At 40.2% G+C, this 21,157-nt stretch overlaps 2 protein-coding genes across 9 annotated transcripts in view; one reads left to right on the top strand and one right to left on the bottom strand.

Moving 5' to 3' along the window:
* Window positions 1-21,157, bottom strand: part of LOC138022878 (receptor-type tyrosine-protein phosphatase S-like) — a 199,015-nt gene that overhangs the window by 17,540 nt on the left and 160,318 nt on the right. For 3 of the 4 annotated variants that reach the window (XM_068869866.1, XM_068869867.1, XM_068869869.1), the window contains 19 exons: window positions 20,367-20,592; window positions 18,933-19,232; window positions 16,064-16,366; window positions 14,470-14,576; window positions 13,844-14,033; window positions 12,762-12,867; window positions 12,039-12,270; window positions 11,290-11,359; window positions 8,146-8,266; window positions 7,483-7,622; window positions 6,677-6,831; window positions 5,610-5,697; window positions 4,351-4,427; window positions 3,496-3,535; window positions 3,311-3,408; window positions 2,670-2,786; window positions 1,927-2,081; window positions 868-1,003; window positions 184-333 (listed from right to left, as the gene is read on the bottom strand). In XM_068869866.1, coding sequence (XP_068725967.1) covers window positions 184-333; window positions 868-1,003; window positions 1,927-2,081; window positions 2,670-2,786; window positions 3,311-3,408; window positions 3,496-3,535; window positions 4,351-4,427; window positions 5,610-5,697; window positions 6,677-6,831; window positions 7,483-7,622; window positions 8,146-8,266; window positions 11,290-11,359; window positions 12,039-12,270; window positions 12,762-12,867; window positions 13,844-14,033; window positions 14,470-14,576; window positions 16,064-16,366; window positions 18,933-19,232; window positions 20,367-20,592 — 2,811 coding nt within the window. The remainder of the gene's footprint in view (window positions 1-183; window positions 334-867; window positions 1,004-1,926; window positions 2,082-2,669; window positions 2,787-3,310; window positions 3,409-3,495; window positions 3,536-4,350; window positions 4,428-5,609; window positions 5,698-6,676; window positions 6,832-7,482; window positions 7,623-8,145; window positions 8,267-11,289; window positions 11,360-12,038; window positions 12,271-12,761; window positions 12,868-13,843; window positions 14,034-14,469; window positions 14,577-16,063; window positions 16,367-18,932; window positions 19,233-20,366; window positions 20,593-21,157) is intronic. The other variant, XM_068869868.1, reaches the window with a different exon arrangement.
* Window positions 1-21,157, top strand: part of LOC138022885 (uncharacterized) — a 158,542-nt gene that overhangs the window by 58,538 nt on the left and 78,847 nt on the right. The window lies entirely within an intron of this gene.

Genomic DNA, 21,157 nt, shown 5'->3' with positions numbered 1-21,157 from the left:
GCTTACTCACTCACTCACTCACTCACTCACTCACTCACTCACTGACAGAAACTTCCAGTGAACCTAAGAATAAGTGCGGCGTTAATACTCCGTTTCCTGCACACGCAATACATAACTTATTGCACACAAACAAACAACAGCGTTTCTGTGTTCTTCGTATTTTGATGTATTCTCCATACCTACCTGATATTCAGAAGCCAAGCCTGACGTCTTGGTCTTGGGGTTAACGGCTGCCAGTTTCTTCACAGCAATGCGAATGTCGTGCGCAGCGATTTCTGTGTTACCACAAGTTACTGACTCGAGCAACGCCATGTAAATGAAACCGTATTGTTCCTAAAACATGGTACTTGCATTAGGAATTAAAACAAGAAAAATCAACAAAATCGACTACTACACTACGCATACCATCCAGATTCATTCCTTTGTCATAATCGTTGCCTGAACTGTCAATTCAAATTTACCAGTAATAACTCTGATCATTACTTCTCAACATGATTCGGGACATTTTCTCAGCTTTTTCTTTACAAAAAAAGCTTCAGTCAAAACGTCAGCGACAAGCCACAAAGAAACAACAGAGGATGACCTCTAATGCTAGAGACCTTGCTCCAGACTATTAGAATTAATGTGACTTCACAGCTGTTATAATTATGTGCGTCTTAACGTTGCCTGCCACCATTCGTGTAACATGTCACACGTTTCAATGAGTTTGCAAATGGTATGAGGATGCAATGCCTAGTTGTGTTCAACTGTATTTGTTTCTCAGTTTCATTTAATTAGAATTGTTGAACTGTATTTGTTTCTCACCGTTAGAATTACTCCGTTATCATTTCGCCACAAAGCAATTACACGACACGGGAAGATATTTACCTCTGTTTGGACCATAGAGATTCGGTTGTTACGCAAGAGCTGAACATAGTTGAACACATCAACGACTTTCTTCTTCTTTATGCTCTCCAACATGGCATCAATTACTATAAAGGCGCCAGTTCGTCCGACCCCAGCACTACAAAAGAAACGGAAAAAATGACCGATGGCGAACTTGAGAAACGAGAACTGAAGACCATGCACGAACAACCGAAAGCCTAGCACTTTTCTGAAAACGACAACGTCTATTAGCCAGAAATTCCTGTGGATAAATACCAACACTTACTGCTTTCGTTTTCAGCTTACTCAAACCACGTTAAACAAGCAGTCACCCTAATTTAGCTTAGTTCCTCGAGTGTGATACACACGAACACATAACGGGTGAGCAAAACAGGCCATGTGGAGTGTAAACGAAGCACTTTTTATGCAGACATCGACGTGTCCCTTGCTTTTTACGTCACGCACAACGAACAAAGAGAAGCGTCGCTTCTCTTGGTCAAAACCAAGTCCTTTATCTGTCAAGAAAAGACAACTTGCTCAAGTAATAAATGTGTTGAGAATCTGCGCATATGATTGCAATTTTGTCCGGGATTGCGGTATAATGAGATGTGCGTGTATTACGTTGGACAACACAAAATTTCCCTTTATGTAAGACTGTCAACTATCCATTTGCAAAATACGATTCAGGTTAGAGCTCGGGTTATGGTTAGGTTCTGGTTGGGGAAAGAGACGGGCCGCGGGTACTGAGACTTGTGCCTCGCCTGTGTGGGCCGAGTCACTAGAAGCATGGTTAGAGTTAACGATTGGTTAAGGAGGCTATGTCATCCAACGCGCAAGTGAGAGTTGGTCAGAAAGCTTTTGAAAACGTAGGCCATTTTTCCAAAATTTTGTCGAAGAGTTCAAGCAACCTGGGCCTGGATGTTAGTTATGCCGAGATGAGCAGATGAGAAATGGCTGAAAGGGGAAACTTAGAGACGTTCATCATACAGTCATTATCGCGACATCCCAGACGAATCTGTCTCACTAGCAGGCCTGGGTGCTGATAATGTCAAGAGAATATACCTGCAGTGGACGACCAGAGGCGTTCTGTTGTCATGGTGTTTCATGCGAACTTTTCGTCGAAGACCAAGAACAGCTGTAGCGTGACGCGGAACACCTTTGTCAGGCCAAACAAGGAAGTGAAACTGTTGGACTTGACGCTTGTCCTCTGATCCCTTCTGGTAAAAACAAAAAGTGTGTACAAAATATCACCTAGGAAACAATCACTTTGATCAACACATACTCTCTAAAAACATCAAAAGTTGTTTCCATTCAAATGAGCATTACTTTCCTGTGGTGCTGTTTATTATGCTGTACAAGGTGGTTCTATCTTTTGAGTCTGTGGTTGAAATCCAAAAGTGTGACCATTCAAATGAAAGCTACTGAGCAGTACTTTCCTGTGGTGTTGTTTGTTATGCTGTACAAGGTGGTTCTATCTTTTGAGTGTGTGGGTGAAGTCCTGAAGTGTGACCATTCAAATAAAAGCTACTGAGCAGTACTTAAATGTGGTGCTGTTTATTACGTTGTACAAGGTGGTTCTATCTCTTGACTCTGTGGCTTTAATCCTATAGTGTGGCCATTAAAATAACAGCTACTGAGCAGTACTTTCCTGTGGTGCTGTTTACTATGCTGTACAAGGTGGAACTAACTTTTGAGTCTGGGTGAAATCCTCAAGTGTAACCATTCAAATAAAAGCCACTGAAATGTGCTTTCTTGCAGGTAGTGCTGCTTATCATGCTAAACAGGATTGCTATCAGCTATTTTACCTTGCTGAGTATAAATGTGCGAATGGCGTAGTCAGCAAAGGTTTCTGTTTTGTGGTTTCTGACAATGACGTCATGGTAACTCTCTGATTTCTCTGGCCAATACTGATGACACTTCGTCTATAAACGAAGAAAATATAAAACTCGTCTCTCATTTTATGCATTACTGCGAATTCATCATCAGTATCACAGATAACATAAAAGTCCAGTTGAGACGATGTTTACAGTTTAGTGGCTGGCTGTATTAAGCCCCAAACTGGGCTGATGCCACGCTAAAAAGACCCTCTTTGGGAGTGGCAAGTGCTACTAAATACTAAAAGGAGACTTCGATTGTTTGCGTTTCACTGATAACGGAGTGACCACATACACCCTCGTAGAACACTTTCAAAAACATATTTGGTATTTGGTTTTTGCCAGCAAAATTAAACCAAAACATCAAGACAACTGAAAAAACTAAATAGTCATAACATTTGATACGGCGAGAGGTACCTTAACTGGCATCCAAAATGAAAAAGACGAAAGGCATTTTAAGAAACGCTTATCTCATCTTCGGGCTTTGCTCGATTTGTACTCTAAACTCAATTCCCAACCCTTAAACACTGTTTAACGGGCGAGAATTGCAGTAAGAATCAGACTTCTCTTACCCGCCCATGTTCAACAAGTCTTGTAAGCATCACAATCGTTGTGGCATTTTCTTGCCAAATCATTCGCCAGAAGTCTTGGTAAGTGCCAGGGACTGGGCCTGTGCGATTCAAATTTATCAACAAAACTCAATACACACAAACGTAAAACAAAATGTACAAAGCAAGCTACTAATGACATTAATTACCTTGACAAGCAATATAGGTTTTCGGAGTGCCATCATAACCCTGAAAATTACATCGACAAGTGTGTTTAATATCTTTCATTGGTGTTAATCCTCAGGATCGGATCCAGGATTTTTCTCAAGGAAGTGGGGGGGGGGGGGGAAGGGCCCCCTGCACCCCTCCCCTAGGTACGCCCCAGATCCTAACCCTGCTAACTAGTTCCCCATCTCACGTCAGTTTTTCCACAAACATCAAGAGAGAATGAGTACTTAATTGACCGGTCCCTTCAGGAACTATCCATGGCAAATGAAACAAAGAAATGACAAAACTTCAGAATCCCAACTGAACGGAAGCAGACCAGTTGGCTCTCTCTCAACCCAGAACAAACTCAGCTTGTTGTTAGAGAGGAACTTGAAACCGGGAACTGCGGATTGCAACTTAACATCGCCAACTTCTCCGCCCCCACCCCCCTTCCTATCCACGCGCTGTTTTGGAAAGATCAAAGCCCCTACAAAGATAGTGGACCACTTGAGTGCTGCATCGGTAAACATTCCCGTTTCCCTTGGGGAAAAAAAAAGCCCTGAACCCTTTCACATCGTTCGAGTGAAGTAAGTTTTTCTACTCAAAAATTCTGACGACACCCTGCTTTGCCTGTTTTCCCACGATAACAAGTTTAGGGACCATCGCATTACAGTGTGTATATCGCAATTTTACCAATGTTTTTTCCGCTAAAGAACAGAGCAAGAATATACAATAAAATATGATTTTAAAGATATCTTTCAACAGTAAGAAGTCTATTGAGCTAATCAAAATAATATGACTGAACTGGGCACCTTCGAATTTTTTCAAACAAAAAATGATCAAATAAGAATACGTACATGAAGATAACTTGCGTTCATATAGTCAGAGTTTTCGGAGCCGTCAATGATGGGAAGGATTACTCGTGAATGGTCATCTATAAACAAGAAAACATGATGACAAATCAAGCAATAATATCAGTTACGTAAAGTAATCTCCCCAATCCAAATTTATGACTTGATAAGTTTGTCTCAACTTCCTGATCAGGAACGCTCAATGCTCTACAGACCAGAAACAAATGGCTGGTAGAATCATTAACTCTGGTCGCGTAAACTATAAAGGTCTCCATACCCGTCCACTTTTCGCCATTCCAACTTGGGATGTTCAGAAGGTGGGTAACGCTATCAACCGGCAAAATAATTAATATCCAGCCAATATCCAATATTCACTTTCAGAGGGGCGTAGCTACGATTTTCAAAAGGAGGGGGGGGGGGGGGGGGGTGTCACACTGAAAGTGACAATTTTTCGGATGTGCAGTGAGTACTGGGGGGGGGGGGGGGGGACAAGCCTACAAAATAGCTGCGTAGATGAAGTAAGTTCCAGGTGCTACAAATTACTATGTTCCAGTCTCACAGATATGGTTTGTATTATGTTGTTGACTGTCACAAGGAGGAAGGGGGGAGGGGGGGGGGGGAGGGGAAGGGTGCCGGCACCCCAGGACCGCCCTGCCTACGCCCCTGTATCCACTGGATAGTTTTTTAATATAATGAATTTATATAGCGTAGCGTATTTTCTTTTTACATATTCAAATACGCTTTACAAATACTCAAAAACAAGTTAGTCAGTGGACAGCGTTATGCACCTTCTGAACAACTGATGCCATATGCTCAAATGGACAACCCAGTCACTTTATCCGAAGCCAATGGAGCATGGTTTCTACTGTGGTACAATGACCTACACAATTAATACGGTTCTTTTGCCTATGATTTCACATCCACTCCTCATTAATAACACAGTTTAACACGAAAATTAGGTTTTATCTAACGAGTTGATAAAGGCGAATAATTATATCTCTCAGATAGTACGCGCGCTCTGATTGGCTTAACTAGCGGGCCATATTCAACAGTACGGCCGGCAGTCACAATCACATTCTAAGCTTTCAATGGCAGATCGAAAGTCTTCAACTGAGGGTAGTAAATTTGACATGAAGATAAAGAGAGTTCCAAGAGGCCAGTGTCACGCTTCAGTTTTGCTTCTATAACGAATGTGGTCCTTAGATAAAGTTAACCAATGAAAATTGAGCTGAATCAGCAGCGCGTTATAAAAATGGTCCACTTACATGCGATGATATTTGCGTATCTATTTTTATTCTTGTTTCCTGGTTTCTTAGCATCATCCCAAGAGAACTGCTGACCTGGTGCAAGAAGCTACGAATATAGAAATTTTAATATGTAAACAATGAAGGAACGAGGGATTACCGAATTTTTCTTGATTTCATTGCCTTGCGAACTGATTCACATCCTTAGTTACTAAAAATTGAGGAAAAGAAAGACTGCCTCGCTGTCCTATTGACTGAAATACTGACTGTCAGACTCCCTGACTTACTGACAAACTGATCGACTGACCTATCTTCTGAATGACAGACTAATTCACCATTTGACTGAATGACCGACTCATTGATTGATTGGATGATTGATTGATGTCTTGACTGACTGATTGACTTACTGATTGGCCTGCTGGCCAACTGACTGACTAGTTGACTGACTAATAAGCTAGTTGGGTGATTCATCAAATGATTGACTGACTGACAGTGACATAGTTCCTGCCTAATGAGCTGACTGCATCCATCTCCTCACGTGCACTGCGGATAACAGAGAAAACTGTTAATGATGACAACAAACGTTCAACAACGTGGATTGGAGGAGAAATCTTGGCGCAGTGGTGATAGCACTCGCTTTCCACAAAAGTGTCCCGGGTTCGATTCACTTACTCAGTGGCATAACAGGGTTGAATTTGTTGGCTATGTTCTCTGCCCCGAGAGATTTTACTCTGGCTTCACCGGTTTTGCCCTCTCATCAAAACCAACACCTGACTAATCTGATTTCACTTCATGTGATTTAGTAGAGCACTTGTGCCCAGCAAAATAAGACTGAGACTTCGATAAAGTAATCATTACTATGAATAGTCATCTAATTCAAATGACAGGTGTATTACAAGCTAGTAAATGGACCAAACAAGTTTATTACAAGAAACGACCAACTTCCAACGTCAGTGGCTTCATAGCTCATTTGGTTAGAGCATCGCACCGGTATCGCTCGCCGTTGAAGTTCTTAATTTTTCAGGAATCTCTACGCAATTGCTTAAATTGCGTTCATAACTGCGAGGATCATAGCTTCACTTGATTACCTTGTACTGTTTGGCAAATCCTGCGTTCTTTTCTCTCTTCAACTGAGTGACATATTCTGAGAACTGACTGACAGGGATTGGCTTGGGTTTATCATCCAAATCATCAGCTGCGGTGTTGCCGTATATAGGATCAGCTGTTGCCTCCACTGTCTCACCTTACAGAACACAGAGTTAAGTTACTTTAGAAAATAATCAAGCATTAATTTACTGGATATTAAAAAGGCGTCTTTCACAAGCATAAAATTCATAAATTGGGTGCGATATTTCATGCAGATAGAGTCTTTCACGAGTGCTCATCATTTTATCTTTTGCACTATCCTACTGCATGACTTAACAGACGAATACCAGTTCAAAAAATGGAGAGATTTAGGTCGTGTTCTATTGGGATCAACCGTTAAGTACATAAGTAAAGACATTTACGTACAATTCCGTGATGAAATAAAAATGACATACGATGTTTTCACTAGTGAAAAATTGTAGTATCGGCCTTTTGATTGGGCGAACAATAGGCCATTTCCGAGTTCATGTCTCCCTCATCTTCAAAGCGAGTCTAAGTGCGAAGTTTTTGTGATGGTAATTAGTTCTGTTTTACACATGAATGAAAACTAATTTTCATAAGAAAAACTTCGCACTTAGACTCGCTTTGAAGATGAGGGAGACATGAACTCGGAAATGGCCTATTTTTTTTCACTAGTGAAAAATTGTCGTATCAGCCTTTTGGTTGGCTAATAATATGTTGAACTTTGGCGCGAGTGGCCTGTGAACTGACAGCGGGAGTAAAATTTGTAAACATGACAAATACACACCTGGCTCCTCCTCACTGGGGGGACGCGGTCGTGAACCTCCACCCTCGGGTCGCACAGTGTCATAAGCGTCATTAAAACTGACCTCTGTCATTGGATGTGATTCATTTGTTTTTGAACTGCGTTCATCTTGGCGACGGCGCCTGCGAAAATTATTCATCATCACTTTTTCGGTTTTTTAATCGCAATCCAGCCAGGATTTATAACATTTTCTTTCAATAAATTTCACTAAATTCGTGTGCCAAATTGATAATATTAAGTCCCAACCTAAATACATGCAGCCGAAAAAAAGTTGGCGTTTTCTCAAACAATCAGAGCTACCACACTTTCTGTAAAAAAACCACTGATCCCAAATTGTTTCTTCCAGCACATTTCTCACTTTCTCTCCTCTTTCCACGAAAATTAAACGTAAACAGTATGTTTTTTTTTAACAAAGTAAAAACGCAATCAATGACATAACCACTATAACAATCCAATGGAGTGTCCTAAGATTAGGAACCCACAATTGTGCTTTTTTTTACCCTTGCCATTTCTTTCTGGTTAGTAATGAGTTTCAAATTTGCTCGTTCCTGGATGCAGACTGAAAAGCAATGTTTGGTAATAAAAACGAGGTGTTTTTGCGTTTGTTAACAACAGAGACAAAGAGAATAAATAAAGCAGGCTAACCTCCTCCAAATAACGACCCCAGCAATTACTACACCAACGAGTACTACAATAACAACTACAGAGGTAATGGCGGCAACAGGAGATGACTTCTCGACACTTTTATTTCCTTGGTTAGATGCAACTAGAAATGAGATAAGAGATGTTTAAATTATCTGAGTGAGTGACCTTAAAACCAAGACAAAATCCCACAGACATTGGTTTAAGGGCGGTTTTCAATAGGCCATTTCTGAGTTAATGTCTGCCTTCTCTTCAAAGCGAGTCTAAGTGCGAAGTTTTTGTGATGGTAATTAGTTCTACTTTACATATGAATGAAAACTAATTTTCATAACAAAAACTTCGCACTTAGACTCGGTTTGAAGAGGAGACAGACATGATCTCAGAAATGGCCTATTGAGTGTCGTAAAACAAATACCAAAGTAATTACTTCAACCAATCACAGCAGGTGCAAACAGCGCAGTGAACCAATCCAAAGCAATTCCAAGTAAGGGAAAAATCGCGCGTGCAAGTCGCGATTGGTTTTGCGGATAAACTGGCACGAGAGCTTTAAACCAATCACTGACCAAGAGTGGCAACTGCAATCGCGAATTATTTTCTATAGTCATTTGAAAACTGCTCTTAAGTTAAATTTATCACTGTTGGAACGATTTGCAAGCTGACGTTAGGGGCTAGAGCGGTTTCAAATGAGTGTCGTAAAACCAAAACCAAAGCAATTACTTTGGCCAATCAAAAAGGACGGAGACAATCTAGTAAACCAATCAAAACTCGAAGTAATTACAAGTAGCCGACACTAAGCGCGGGAAAATGTGCACGCGCGAGCCATGATTGGTTTTGGTTTCACTTCTGATTGGTTGAAAAATTGGCGCGAGAACTTTGAACCAATCACTGAGTAAAGTAAGTATAAACCACAGCAATTCGCTAATTACCTTCGACATTCAATTGAAAACCGCTCTATGTCACGCAAAATGATTTAATTTTACGACACCAAAAATGAACAAAAAAGTAGAATGAGACATTGCAATAACCACTTAAAACCGTTGATCAACATAAAAGTAATACAACAAAAGAAAATAGACGCATGGATGGACACAAATGAACAAGATTGAAACGGATTGTAGTTGGGTAATCTTGAAAAAACTCCGGCGGCCCGACGTTTTTCAAGTTTACGGCAAATCGCCTTGATAAAGGCCCGTTTTGCTCAGAATCATCTTGTTTGAGATCTAACAATAATTTTATCAGTAAATAAATTCTGCATTACCATTTTGTAGTTTTAAACTCCTGATCACCTAAAAATGTCCCCTAAACAACCTGAAATAACGTGACATCCGCTTAAGCCCTTCGTCAGAGCTCTGACGAAGTCAGAATTGAAACCCCTTCGAATTCACTCCCTCTAAGTCTGAGCATTTGATACCTATTTCCAGTCAGTGTTACGATAAATCCATCTTTTTATTTTACTCAAAGAACTGAGTTTATGGGTCACTTTTAGGAGGTGGTGTGGCCCAGTGGATACGGTGTTGGGTTTTCATGAGGTTGGCCTGGGTTCAAATCTCATTCAAACTTCCGGTTTGGATTAGCTTCCGGTTGTCCCGGATTCAACTCAACCTCGCCTTGTAAATAGCCAACTGGTTGCCTTCTGCCAGTTGGGATTATTAATCATGTTTCTGTTGAGTTTGAATTGTTTCTTTCTGATTATTAAAACGTGGGGTGCCTGTAAACTAGCTTGATAGCTAAGTGCACTTTCACTAAAAACAAAGCATTTTTATTGTGACATAAATTGTCTGTATGATTCCGGGACAAGAGTGATGTTGACGTTGGGGAAAAAAGCAAGGGAACACTTTGCGGCGCTTATCAAAGCTGGCGTGCACCTAATAGCCCTTATCGAAGTTATCAGCGGTTTTGCCACATGAACGAGGCTAAGAGGTCATTTTGTATTGACATGACCCTTTAGCCTCTTTTGCATGTAGTTTTAAACAAAGAAAACGTGCCTGTAGGCTCAACTCCAATAAAGACCATTACGTGCATTTTGGACGTATCTCCGATCCACCCACTGTTGGGATCATCCCTTACTGTTTGTTAATGCCTTTGTAACGTGAGAGAAGTCTATTTTTGCTCTGTGGTCGGGATGAAAATGCTTGCAAAAGCGCACACAGCCACAAGTCAGACTATTGATGATTTGCATGTGACGTCACGGCGGCCATGTTGGTGTACAGAACAATGCAGTCAAATGTCTTTTGGGAATTTGACTCTATTATTATACAAAAACTTGTGTGGCCATTTTCTATTGCTTTGTACACCAACATGGCCGTCTCATCACGTAGATGAAAACCAAGAATAGAGCGTTTTAATCTGACGTCACGGCGGCCATGTTGGTGTACAGAACAATGCAGTAAAATGTCTTTTGGGAATTTGACTCTATTATTATGCAAAAACTTGTGTGGCCATTTTCTATTGCTTTGTACACCAACATGGCCGTATCATCACGTGGATGCAAACCAAGAATAGAGCGTTTTCATCTGACGTCACGACAGCCATGTTGGTGTACAGAACGATGCAGTAAAATGTCTTTTGGGAATTCGACTCTATTATTATACAAAAACTTGTGTGGCCATTTTCTATTGCTTTGTACACCAACATGGCTGTCTCATCACGTGGATGAAAACCAAGAATAGAGCGTTTTCATCTGACGTCACGGCAGCCATGTTGGTGTACAGAACAATGCAGTAAAATGTCTTTTGAGAATTTGACTCTATTATTATGCAAAAACTTGTCTGGCCATTTTCTATTGCTTTGTACACCAACATGGCCGTCTCATCACGTGGATGAAAACCAAGCATAGAGCGTTTTCATCTGACGTCGCGGAGGCCATGTTGGTGTACAGAACAATGCAGTAAAATGTCTTTTGGGAGTTTGACTCTATTATTATGCAAAAACTTGTGTGGCCATTTTCTAGTGTTTTGCACACAAACATGGCTGTCTCATCACGTGGATACAAACCAAGAATAGCTTAAACGGTACCTCCCTGGTACTTTTAGCTTTCTATTTATTTTAGGAGGCCAGTGACCCTCCTTATTCTTATAAGTTATCTATTATAAAAAACCAACGTAAAAATACGGGCACAAACAAATGTGGTTGTTGCTCTTCACTTACCTGCTTTCACGTCAATCTGCGCAAGGAGTTTTGCTGCGCCGGTGAGGAATTGCTCATCAGTGGAACGCTTCTGTAGAATACATCCAAAGGTATTCTAATTGCTTTATACCATCAGTGCAAGGTCATCTAAAAAACACTCAATCTTCTTCGATTTAAAGGTTAGCCTCGCATTCCAGTGTCATCAACAAAACTGATGTAGACATGAAGGAGTTACTTTCTAAAGCAACTGTAGTGCGACGTCGGGTTCGATCGTAAGCCCTTCGTCAGATAAACAGTCTTTGAATACCTTTTTGTGTAAAAAAGTTAACATTATGTTCAATCTGTTTTGCAAACAGTAGAAAAACTGCAAGAAAGACCCTATCCAAGTGCGGCATTTGATTGACGCGCGAACGGCGTAGGTGTCCAATTATAGGTATCCAATTTCGAAATGTTCAATTTGGACACCTGTAATTGGACAGCCACGTGATCGCGCGCCAACTACGCGACAAATAGGGGGGCACAGAACCAATCAGATTCGAGAATTTTGTAGTAGTTACGATTACCCGATAATCACGGGACATGTTTTTTACCAATCAGGGGCGAAGTCAAAACCAGTCGTGATTGGATGGTACGCATTTTCCCGTGCTTGGCGCCGGCCGCATGTATTTGCTTTGTGTCAATCTTTGTGCCACGATTGGTTGATTTGTTATCTGTGTCCAAGGGTGGTTTTGCTATAATCCACCTCAACCGAAAGACCATCGATGGTATACCTTTGACTTAGCAGTTGTTGCTCTGGAATATACATTGTACTTCTGGCCGCGTGACAACTTCTTATTAGTAAAACCACCTATGTCTCCTCCGTCACCAAGTACAAATGTCATCGAGGGATTAACAGCGCTTGCAGGTATTTGAGCAGAAACATAGAAATCAGGTCCAAAATCATTCCATTCAGAGATTTTATCCGTCCAATCCTCAACTCGATGCACCAAAACTTGATAATAACTAAAACCATAAAACAGAGGAAATGAAGTAGATAAGAAATTAAAGTGTAGTGGACTGACACTGTTGTGCTAGTTACAAAGGATGTAACAACCAGACGTAATTTGGAGGACTGGGAAGAAAAATTTTAACACCGTATCCCACAACCGCGCGCGGCCTTGGTGTTGTTTCCAAATTTCCTGCAGTATTTCAATCGCGAAAACTCAACAGATCATTCCGTGTCTCCACATCTAACCTCGCCTCTGCCACGTTGAATTCGAAAATAACATTCAAGGCCGCGCGCGGTTGTGGGATAGAGCGTTAAATTTCATCACCAGATCACCTGGAAGAGCAGGGAAAAAAGATCGTCCACAATGTACAGCGACTGCTGTCAAAGAGCCCTGTTGTCATTGGAAAGCAACGTGGCAGATACAAGCCTTTCAGTGGCAGAATCCACTTATGTCTTCTGGAGAGGTTTTAGTTTTCTTCACTAAGTGCTGGTTGAGAAGTCTTACCTGATGGGGCCGTTGTCCTGGTCTGCGGGCCAAATAGTTAAATTCACTGATGATCCAATTGGGTCGAACTTTTGGGTTTCCACTGGGTTTTTCGGTGCAGCTGGGGCTAGTGATAACAAGAAAACTCGCTGAAGCGATCTCCCATAAAGACCACCATGTTTAAAGAGGCACTGTCACGCTAGATTTGCTGTTTTTAGGTCACAACCGGGTACAAATCTCAATTGGTACTTAAGCTCACACATACAACATTCCTCACAACCCACTGAGAAGATATGAAATGTATTTATGGAACAAATACCTATTCGTATTTAATTTTTGGCGACTAGCTGGCCAGTTTTTTTCAAGTTCCAATCCCTTTCCATCCGCAAACAACGAAGAATGGCTTCAGTGCACTTCAATGGTTATTGGTAACAAAACTACAGCAACATTTTTTGGTCTTCATTGATTCAAAACCGTTGTTTAGTGTTTTGAAGTTTAACTAAAATAGCGTGACACTGTCCTTTAAATAACAAAGATGCTATTTACAAATGCTAGAATGGAAAGAACGTCATTAGCGTTTGTTGTGTCACAAAACGACAGAAATCTGGTGTCTGATAACGCCTCCAGTTCCAAAAATAAGCAGTAGTAAGATCTCGGTCAATATTTAACAATGAAATTAGAGGCAATAAAGAGCTGTGAAGTATTTAAAAACAGGCAGGCTAAGCTTCATATTAAGACGTGTACAGTGAGCATTTTGCGATCTTGAATTCTCTGAGGATTGTCGTCAATCCATCAAGTGAATATATGTATAAATCAATGTTGTGAAAAGCTTCTTAAGTTTGGTAAACATAAGTGGACTCCAAAACACTAGGAACAAAAACGAAGGCAGAGTAACCACCTTCAAGCTTGATCTTGAACTTTTCAACAAAACTTTTCAGGTATCGTGGATCTTTCCGACAGATGGTCAAGCAAAGATCTCCCAAAATCTAACATTTTGAGGTCGTCTTTTTTTTCATCCAATGGTTCTCAGTGAAGCAGTATGGATTGAAACAGCATGCACAAAAGAAATTAAAAAGAAAAGACAAAGCAAAAGAATAACATACCAGCAATCAAAGTATGAGTTGTTACCATGGAGCTGTTGTCCCCATTGCCACAGTGTGTTGTAGCAAACACAACAAAGTCGTACTTTGTGCCAGGATATAGATTGGTAAATTCTTTGCTCAATGCCTTGGTTTTTACTGTTCTAGAGTCTGTGAAGTCAGGATAATAACTCTTTGTACCTTTGAAGATCACCTGAAATGAGTGCAAAGCAAAAACCTCACAAATGTCAGATGATTCAAGCTGGGTATTAACTGGGTAAATAAGGGCTTATCTACATTCCAAACTTCAGCTCTTCTTTTCTTAGTCTTCATTTCCCACCTACTCTATTTTCAGATTTAAAGATTTACAAGTCCTTAAATTTGACACAATCCACACGCCCTTAGTAATCTAAATTCCTCCTTTCTTCCTCTCGCCTTAGCACCTGTGTTAACTTGAGTCACTGTCATTCAAAATATCGGCACCCAAGGAATTATCACAATTAACTAAATGTTTTAACAAAGTAAACCCTTTTTCAAATGTAAAACCTTGGCATATAGCTCGAGGAAAGTGGTCAAAAAGAAAACTAATAATTCACTAATAAATACCTGGCAATTTCTAATTGAACTAAGTGTAAAAATCAATGAATTACCGTGTACATTTGTACATCATCTCCGGATATCTTGGGCTTTTTCCAGGACAAGGTGATGCTTCTTTTATCTGCAGGACCTGCCTTGACGTCACTTGGTGGACTAGGAGCTGTAACCAAAATAATTGTCAGAGGGTTATCTATAGATCGAACCATAAAACAATTTGGCAAGTGCATGGCCCAGTGGTAAGGGCGCTTGCCTTGAGATCTAGAGATCCGAGGTTCGAGATCCGAGGTTCAAGACCCGTTCTGACCACCAATTTGTTCCTGGTAGTCCATGGTTCATCTTCCCACCTGCACTTGTAAATAGCCAACTGGTTTGCATTCGGCCAGTTGGGATTCTTAACATTTGTTGTTGTTGTGTTCCGTCGTTTCATTAATTGTTTTTCATTGGCCCTGAAAAGCCCCATAGGGCGCGGTCAATTCAGTATGTATGTATAAGTATGTATTCCATATTTCCCACGACAAAACCTTGTTACTAGAACGTTCAGGATGAAGATGGCAGTGACCAGCAACACCCATGGAGAAATTTTGTTACACACTGATGGAAGTTCCCCATTCACTAATACAGAACTACATTTGGAATATGATCTTGTCATCCGGCGTTCAATATTGTTCTTTAACATTCTCATACAAAACCAATTAAGCGAGGGTTCTAGTTGTAACACTGCCTTATTCTTCAGTTTGCTTTTGACTTTCAAAATTTCAGCTTTTGTAATGAGACCATCCCCAGTATTTAGGTTGCGTATCACTTTTGTATTGCTCTCGTTGTCATTGTCCACTGATGAACGTTTCCCAAAGAGGTCACTAAAAATAATGGTGGTACAAGGATGTAGAGAAACCAAACTTAGTCAAATAACCTGAAAGTTGCAGGTTTGACTTTTGCATTTAAGGAACTCTAGTCAGAACAAGGTTATTGAAGTACTGCCAAATACTGAGACCAAAAAGAATAGTTATTTTTGTAGAACTGTTAGGACTAGAATGCGTTGCCAAGCGAAATTGTTAACATTTAGTGCGCAGATCAATTTTAAAAAGTCTTATTTGAGCATTTTAGTAATAACGATGATTTTTGATATTGTATAAAAATTAATGCTATGATATATTTTTATTCATTTTATATTTTGTAGGAAATTCTGTTAAGGCTATTTTTATTCTTAACTTATTTAATTTTATTTAGATAGTCGTTTTGCGCTTGCGGGATGGCTCCCCTTAATTTACAGGACTATAAATGTTTGAATAAAGGTTGCAAAGCAACAATAAGGTTTTTTCCGTGTATCCAGGGCCACCATCGAAGTAAGAAATACATTTCTAGATCTTCATGTATTTAATGGGGAAAACATCTCCTATCTCCTTCAATGCAATGGCGAGAACGCACTCTTTCGACAATTTAAGTCGCAGCAGTACCGTGTGACCATTGTCACCAGAAGCCAGTTTGATAACCTAGCTTACACGAGTCTCGTATGGCTCGGAAGTACAGCATCCGAACAAGAACTGAGATATGGTCGTAGGTTAGACTCCTGAAAATGAACACTCAGATTTTTTCCGAGTATCCACGAGTCACCATTGAAATAAGAAATACCTCTCATCAAATACCTACCATTGGTCACAATCCTAGAAGGAAGTGCGCCAAATGGTCCAGGACCAGCTGAAGTGTATGCACGCACATAAACACTGTACTGAGAACATGATGACAAATCAGAAAGAGTTACAGACGTTGTTGTTGTTGTGTTTTGATAGTCTGGAGCTGATTTCACCCCTGATTTTGACTTCCTTGTATGCATGACTTCGTAAGCTATCACATAACCATTGCTAAGACGTCTCGACAGAGCATTCCAGCTTATGTTAAAACTTTTCTCAGTCATTTTTTGCGACGTGATGTTTCGGGGAGAAATGCTTGGCTCTGCGAAAAGAACAAAAATTGCTTTGCATGACAAAATGACCATCATCAGCAAAGCAGCATCATACAATGACACAAAGCAGTGATTGTAAAAGAAAATGAACCAAATGAAAGATCTTCGCTCTTATCTACATTTTAATAACTTTGGAACAATGATTTCCCAAAAGATGAAGTTTCATTGCTCCATTGGTGGAACACCACAGTGGTTCTGCGTACTGGTCATGGCTTTGAATCTCAATGAGCCCCAGAATATATTACGCCTTGTTTATGATGAGAGTGTAAAAGAGTGAATTAGATAAGAGTGTTGATCTATCTCTTCGCGGTCTTGCCCCAGCACGGTCACAAATTGATTTATTTTTAGATACACTTTGCGCGCGAAACAATCAAAGGGCCGCCAATTTTAACCAATCAGAAGAAGCCATGTCGCGCGTGACTGCTTCTGCCATGTTTTTTTCAGGGACATAACTGATTTTCGTGGTTACGGGTATTCTAAAAATAGACTCATTTGTGACTGCGCTGGGCTAGTTCACTCTTGCAGTGTGAGGATGTTTCATCATTTGCACCATAATCCACAATCAGTTATAGCTCAACAGAACAATCCAGGAATACAAATGCAAAAGAAAGGTCACAAAAAAAATTCCGTAAAAAAGCTCTTTTCTTGTCCCTTTAGTGGCTCATTTATTGTATCCAACCTTCTTTTTAAAGAGTCAAACACAAAATGCTGATTAATCAAAAGACTAAAATTATCCATAATTCGATGAGGGAATGGCTGCTCAACTTTATTTGTTATACACATACACGTAACTGGGAACCCAATGACTTATCAAAGGATAGCATGAGAGTCCTCTAACACTGACGTTGTTAATATTCATTAAAACAGCGTGAGAACTTGGTGCTGCCTCAAATCACTGTGACGAAAACTCTGAACTTCTCAATGTGTCCGGCTGAATTTTCCTTGTGAAAATGTTGAAAACTCTGTTGCACTCTCGGCAAAGAAAAGTAACACAAAAAAGATACATGCTAGCTTGATATGTACGTGCAATCCTCGTCTATGAACGAAGAACTCGTGCAACCTTATGCGATTAAGAAAAAACAAATGACGGAAGATTTCCGCGGCCGTTACAATGACCTCTTTTGATTTAGCACTCATCGTAACGTCTTCAATCCATATTATTTTAAAGGAAATACTTAAATATATTCGTTAAACGATGGGCTATTACTTCCCAATGATTCATTGTGGGTGTGACCATTTCTCTAAACTTTTTGCCTCATTATTCGTACTTTTTATGTTGCAAACAACATTGTAAAGTAATTAAAAGTTAGAAATGATCACAGAACTGAATGCATCTCAAAGGGATTACAAGATAGCACTGATCTGACCACTGAAAACCAAGGACCATTTGAATACTAATTAATGTTCATCTTAACTTATCTTAAAAGCAATGATGTTATTTCTTTACCTCATGCTGGGGATAACTTAAACAGTGTTTTGCCTCTTTGTTTCACAGTTTTCAACACAAAAACTACAGTCCCGACAGTGTTATCATACACTACGACGATGTTCTTGGTGTCACGTCAGAGCAGCATAGGCATCTGTGGGATATCTCTCCTACACTATAATCATCACATTTATGGGTGTCTTAGACAATGGTTCTATTACTCTTGACTTACAACAGGTAGTAGTCAGTACGTATCATTTCCTGATGCTTAAATGTAACAATGCTTAATATGCTCTAAACCAGGTCATTTTGAACATTAATCTGCTCCTCTCCTGCAACCTCACAATGTTGTCCACTGTGGCTGACACCTCACCTTCCCACGTCAGTTTGATCTCCTGCCATTTACCAACCGGCACTACAAAGTTCTCATGGTTCGAGAATACATAATTATGATCGGTAAACTCTACAGGCCTAGGGGCACCCAACGTCAATTTTCGGAAAATATCTGCTCGGAAGACGAGAGATCTGGAATTTTCGGAACATTTGTTGTAAAATTCCTTGCTTGCCTGCCTGTTCTAGGATTTTCGAACTTCTAAATTATGGTATAATTGCCCATTTTTAACCGAATTTTACCCTAAAAGGGTCACCTAGCATTTTCGGGAGCCTTTTTTCTGGCTTTTATCATTGTACACAAATATATGTGTTATTTAAAACCATTATACCTGTAGTTCCTTTTTTTAGTCTCGCTGTGTGATAATACAAGTGAAAAGTATTGATTGAGGCCAGAGCTTCACTTGGATCGTAACATTCACAAAAACGTAACTTTTCATAAACTTCCACAATTCTGAGCTTGTTGAAATGTTGAATTCATTGAGTTTTTCTGTATTTACTGCCAATAAAGTAAATGGATTGTGCTGCTGAACATTATTATTGAATTAATTTAATACAAAAATTGCAGTGTTCTTATATCAAACACTTTGCTTGATGATAATTATGTACACCCTTATAAGATTAAATCGGTTACATAGGACAACAAACAACTCCTAACACAACCAAAATATCTACATGTACCTGAAGTCAAAATTATTATTTTAAGCACTTGCTAAGATAGCAACATCATATTCACTTACTGTACACAGGCACCAGCTGCACTTTAGTCACTGATGGTCCTGGTTTAATAGTCTCAGCTGTTACTCCAACGGTGTACTCTATTCCACCCAAAACATCAAAAGTGTAACTGAAGGTGCGACTATTTGTGCGGTATTGATGTGAGATGGGACCGCCTCCAAGGTCAAAGCTATAATCCAGTGTGTATATTTTCATGATACCATTTTCTTCAGCAGGTTTGTCCCAAGTAACCGTCATTCGCGGTCTAGTATTTTCACTAGGCTTGTCTATTTTCAATCGAAGATTCTGTGGTGCACCGGGTGCTACATGAACGTAAACCAACAAATAAACATTCAAAATACAAGTATGTTTACTGTAATTAACAACAGAAGTCTGTTTTTACCGCAATGTGTGCATTCACTAAAAATAACATGACTAGCTTAGTTTGTTCATCATAAATAAGAAAAAGGAAAAATGCTTTTAACCCTTTCAGCCCCGTGGGGTTCCCCATTGACGAGTAAAATCGTCTGGCGTTAGACAGAGTAAAATCTATAAGTGGCACTCTTGGGAGTGAAAGGGTTAACAGGGACATAGTTTTTGAATGAATCTAGCTGTTGTTAACCCTTTCAGCCCCGTGGGGTTCCCCATTGACGAGTAAAATCGTCTGGCGGTAGACAGAGTAAAATCTATAAGTGGCACTCTTGGGAGTGAAAGGGTTAACAGGGACATAGTTTTTGAATGAATCTAGCTGTTGTTAACCCTTTCAGCCCCGTGGGGTTCCCCATTGACGAGTAAAATCGTCTGGCGTTAGACAGAGTAAAATCTATAAGTGGCACTCTTGGGAGTGAAAGGGTTAACAGGGACATAGTTTTTTAATGAATGTAGCTGTTGTTAACCCTTTCAGCCCCGTGGGGTTCCCCATTGACGAGTAAAATCGTCTGGCGTTAGACAGAGTAAAATCTATAAGTGGCACTCTTGGGAGTGAAAGGGTTAACAGGGACATAGTTTTTTAATGAATGTAGCTGTTGTTAACCCTTTCAGCCCCGTGGGGTTCCCCATTGACGAGTAAAATCGTCTGGCGTTAGACAGAGTAAAATCTATAAGTGGCAGTGAAAGGGTTAAAACAAGTGCGACAAGTGCCATCAATGATCAACTTGGCCTGTAAATTTAATTTGTTTTGTCGAAAATGCTACGTTCGTGGACGGAAACAGTAATTAAAAGTTTTCCAATGGAGTGTTTTAGTAGGTGGATGTATTTCTGCAATCACTTGCTGTTAGTACAAAAGGCAAAAAGGCCAAAATGCTTGTGGTCACTTCATTCACTGACATTAGCTACCCAGCCTCCTCTTTGCTGTTTAGCTTCCAAGCTAGAGTGATTTAATGATGATGGCTTGATCACACGTTAAACATCAGAGTTTACTTGCAGTGCAACTGAATAGAAACCATTGGGCAACAAACCATCTTGTTTTGTTTTAACTTGGCGATAAGTACTCCATGGACCCTGGTGGTCTCTGTTCTCCACCCTGATGTTAATTAGATAATCAGTCCACTTCTTCAAGTTGCTCAAAGTAACATTGGATGTTTCGGATCCAGGGACACTGACTGTTGATTGACTTTTCCCACTTTCTCTGTAGCCAATGGTGTATCTAGCAAATGGCCCATTCAATTTGTTAAAACTTGGTTTCTAGGAAGAAAACAGAGCACCTTTGATAATGCTTCAATGTAATACACAGTGTATCACTCATATGCCACACAGAAGGTTTAAAGTAACCAGCAAGTCTTGCCCGGGTTGCTGGAAGCATGGTTAACAGTAACCAGCATTATATACCATGCAAACCTTTAGGTTTCGATACCTCTTGACCAACGGCATGCGCCAACCAGCCTTCGAGCAACCGGACCCTGATCGATAGAAAACACTGCTTATCAAGATCAATACCTGATCAAGAAAACACTACTGTGACAATAGTTGTGGTTACACTATTCCTTTTACCCATGGGTAAATAGCGTTTGCCCACAGGCAAGGACGTTTTTGTGTGTAATCGCTTTCCCTAGACCGAAATTTCCAAAAGACCTTCCCATGACAGTTCCTGAACTGCATGAAAAGTACGGTTTATCTGAGTCCCTGAGGTGGTTTGGCCAATCAAAAAGCAGACTGTAGCTAATTGCAGTGCTCTGAGTTGACCTCTGGTATGCTTGGCTAATTTCATGCCTACTTGTAGCACGAGGTAACATGGCAGGGTTTCATGCAT

Source organism: Montipora capricornis, chromosome 11, assembly GCF_036669925.1.
Source record: "Montipora capricornis isolate CH-2021 chromosome 11, ASM3666992v2, whole genome shotgun sequence".
Classification (NCBI taxonomy): Eukaryota; Metazoa; Cnidaria; class Anthozoa; order Scleractinia; family Acroporidae; genus Montipora; species Montipora capricornis.
Note: the sequence above shows the minus strand (reverse complement) of the source record. Positions and strands in the feature narration are given on the sequence as shown.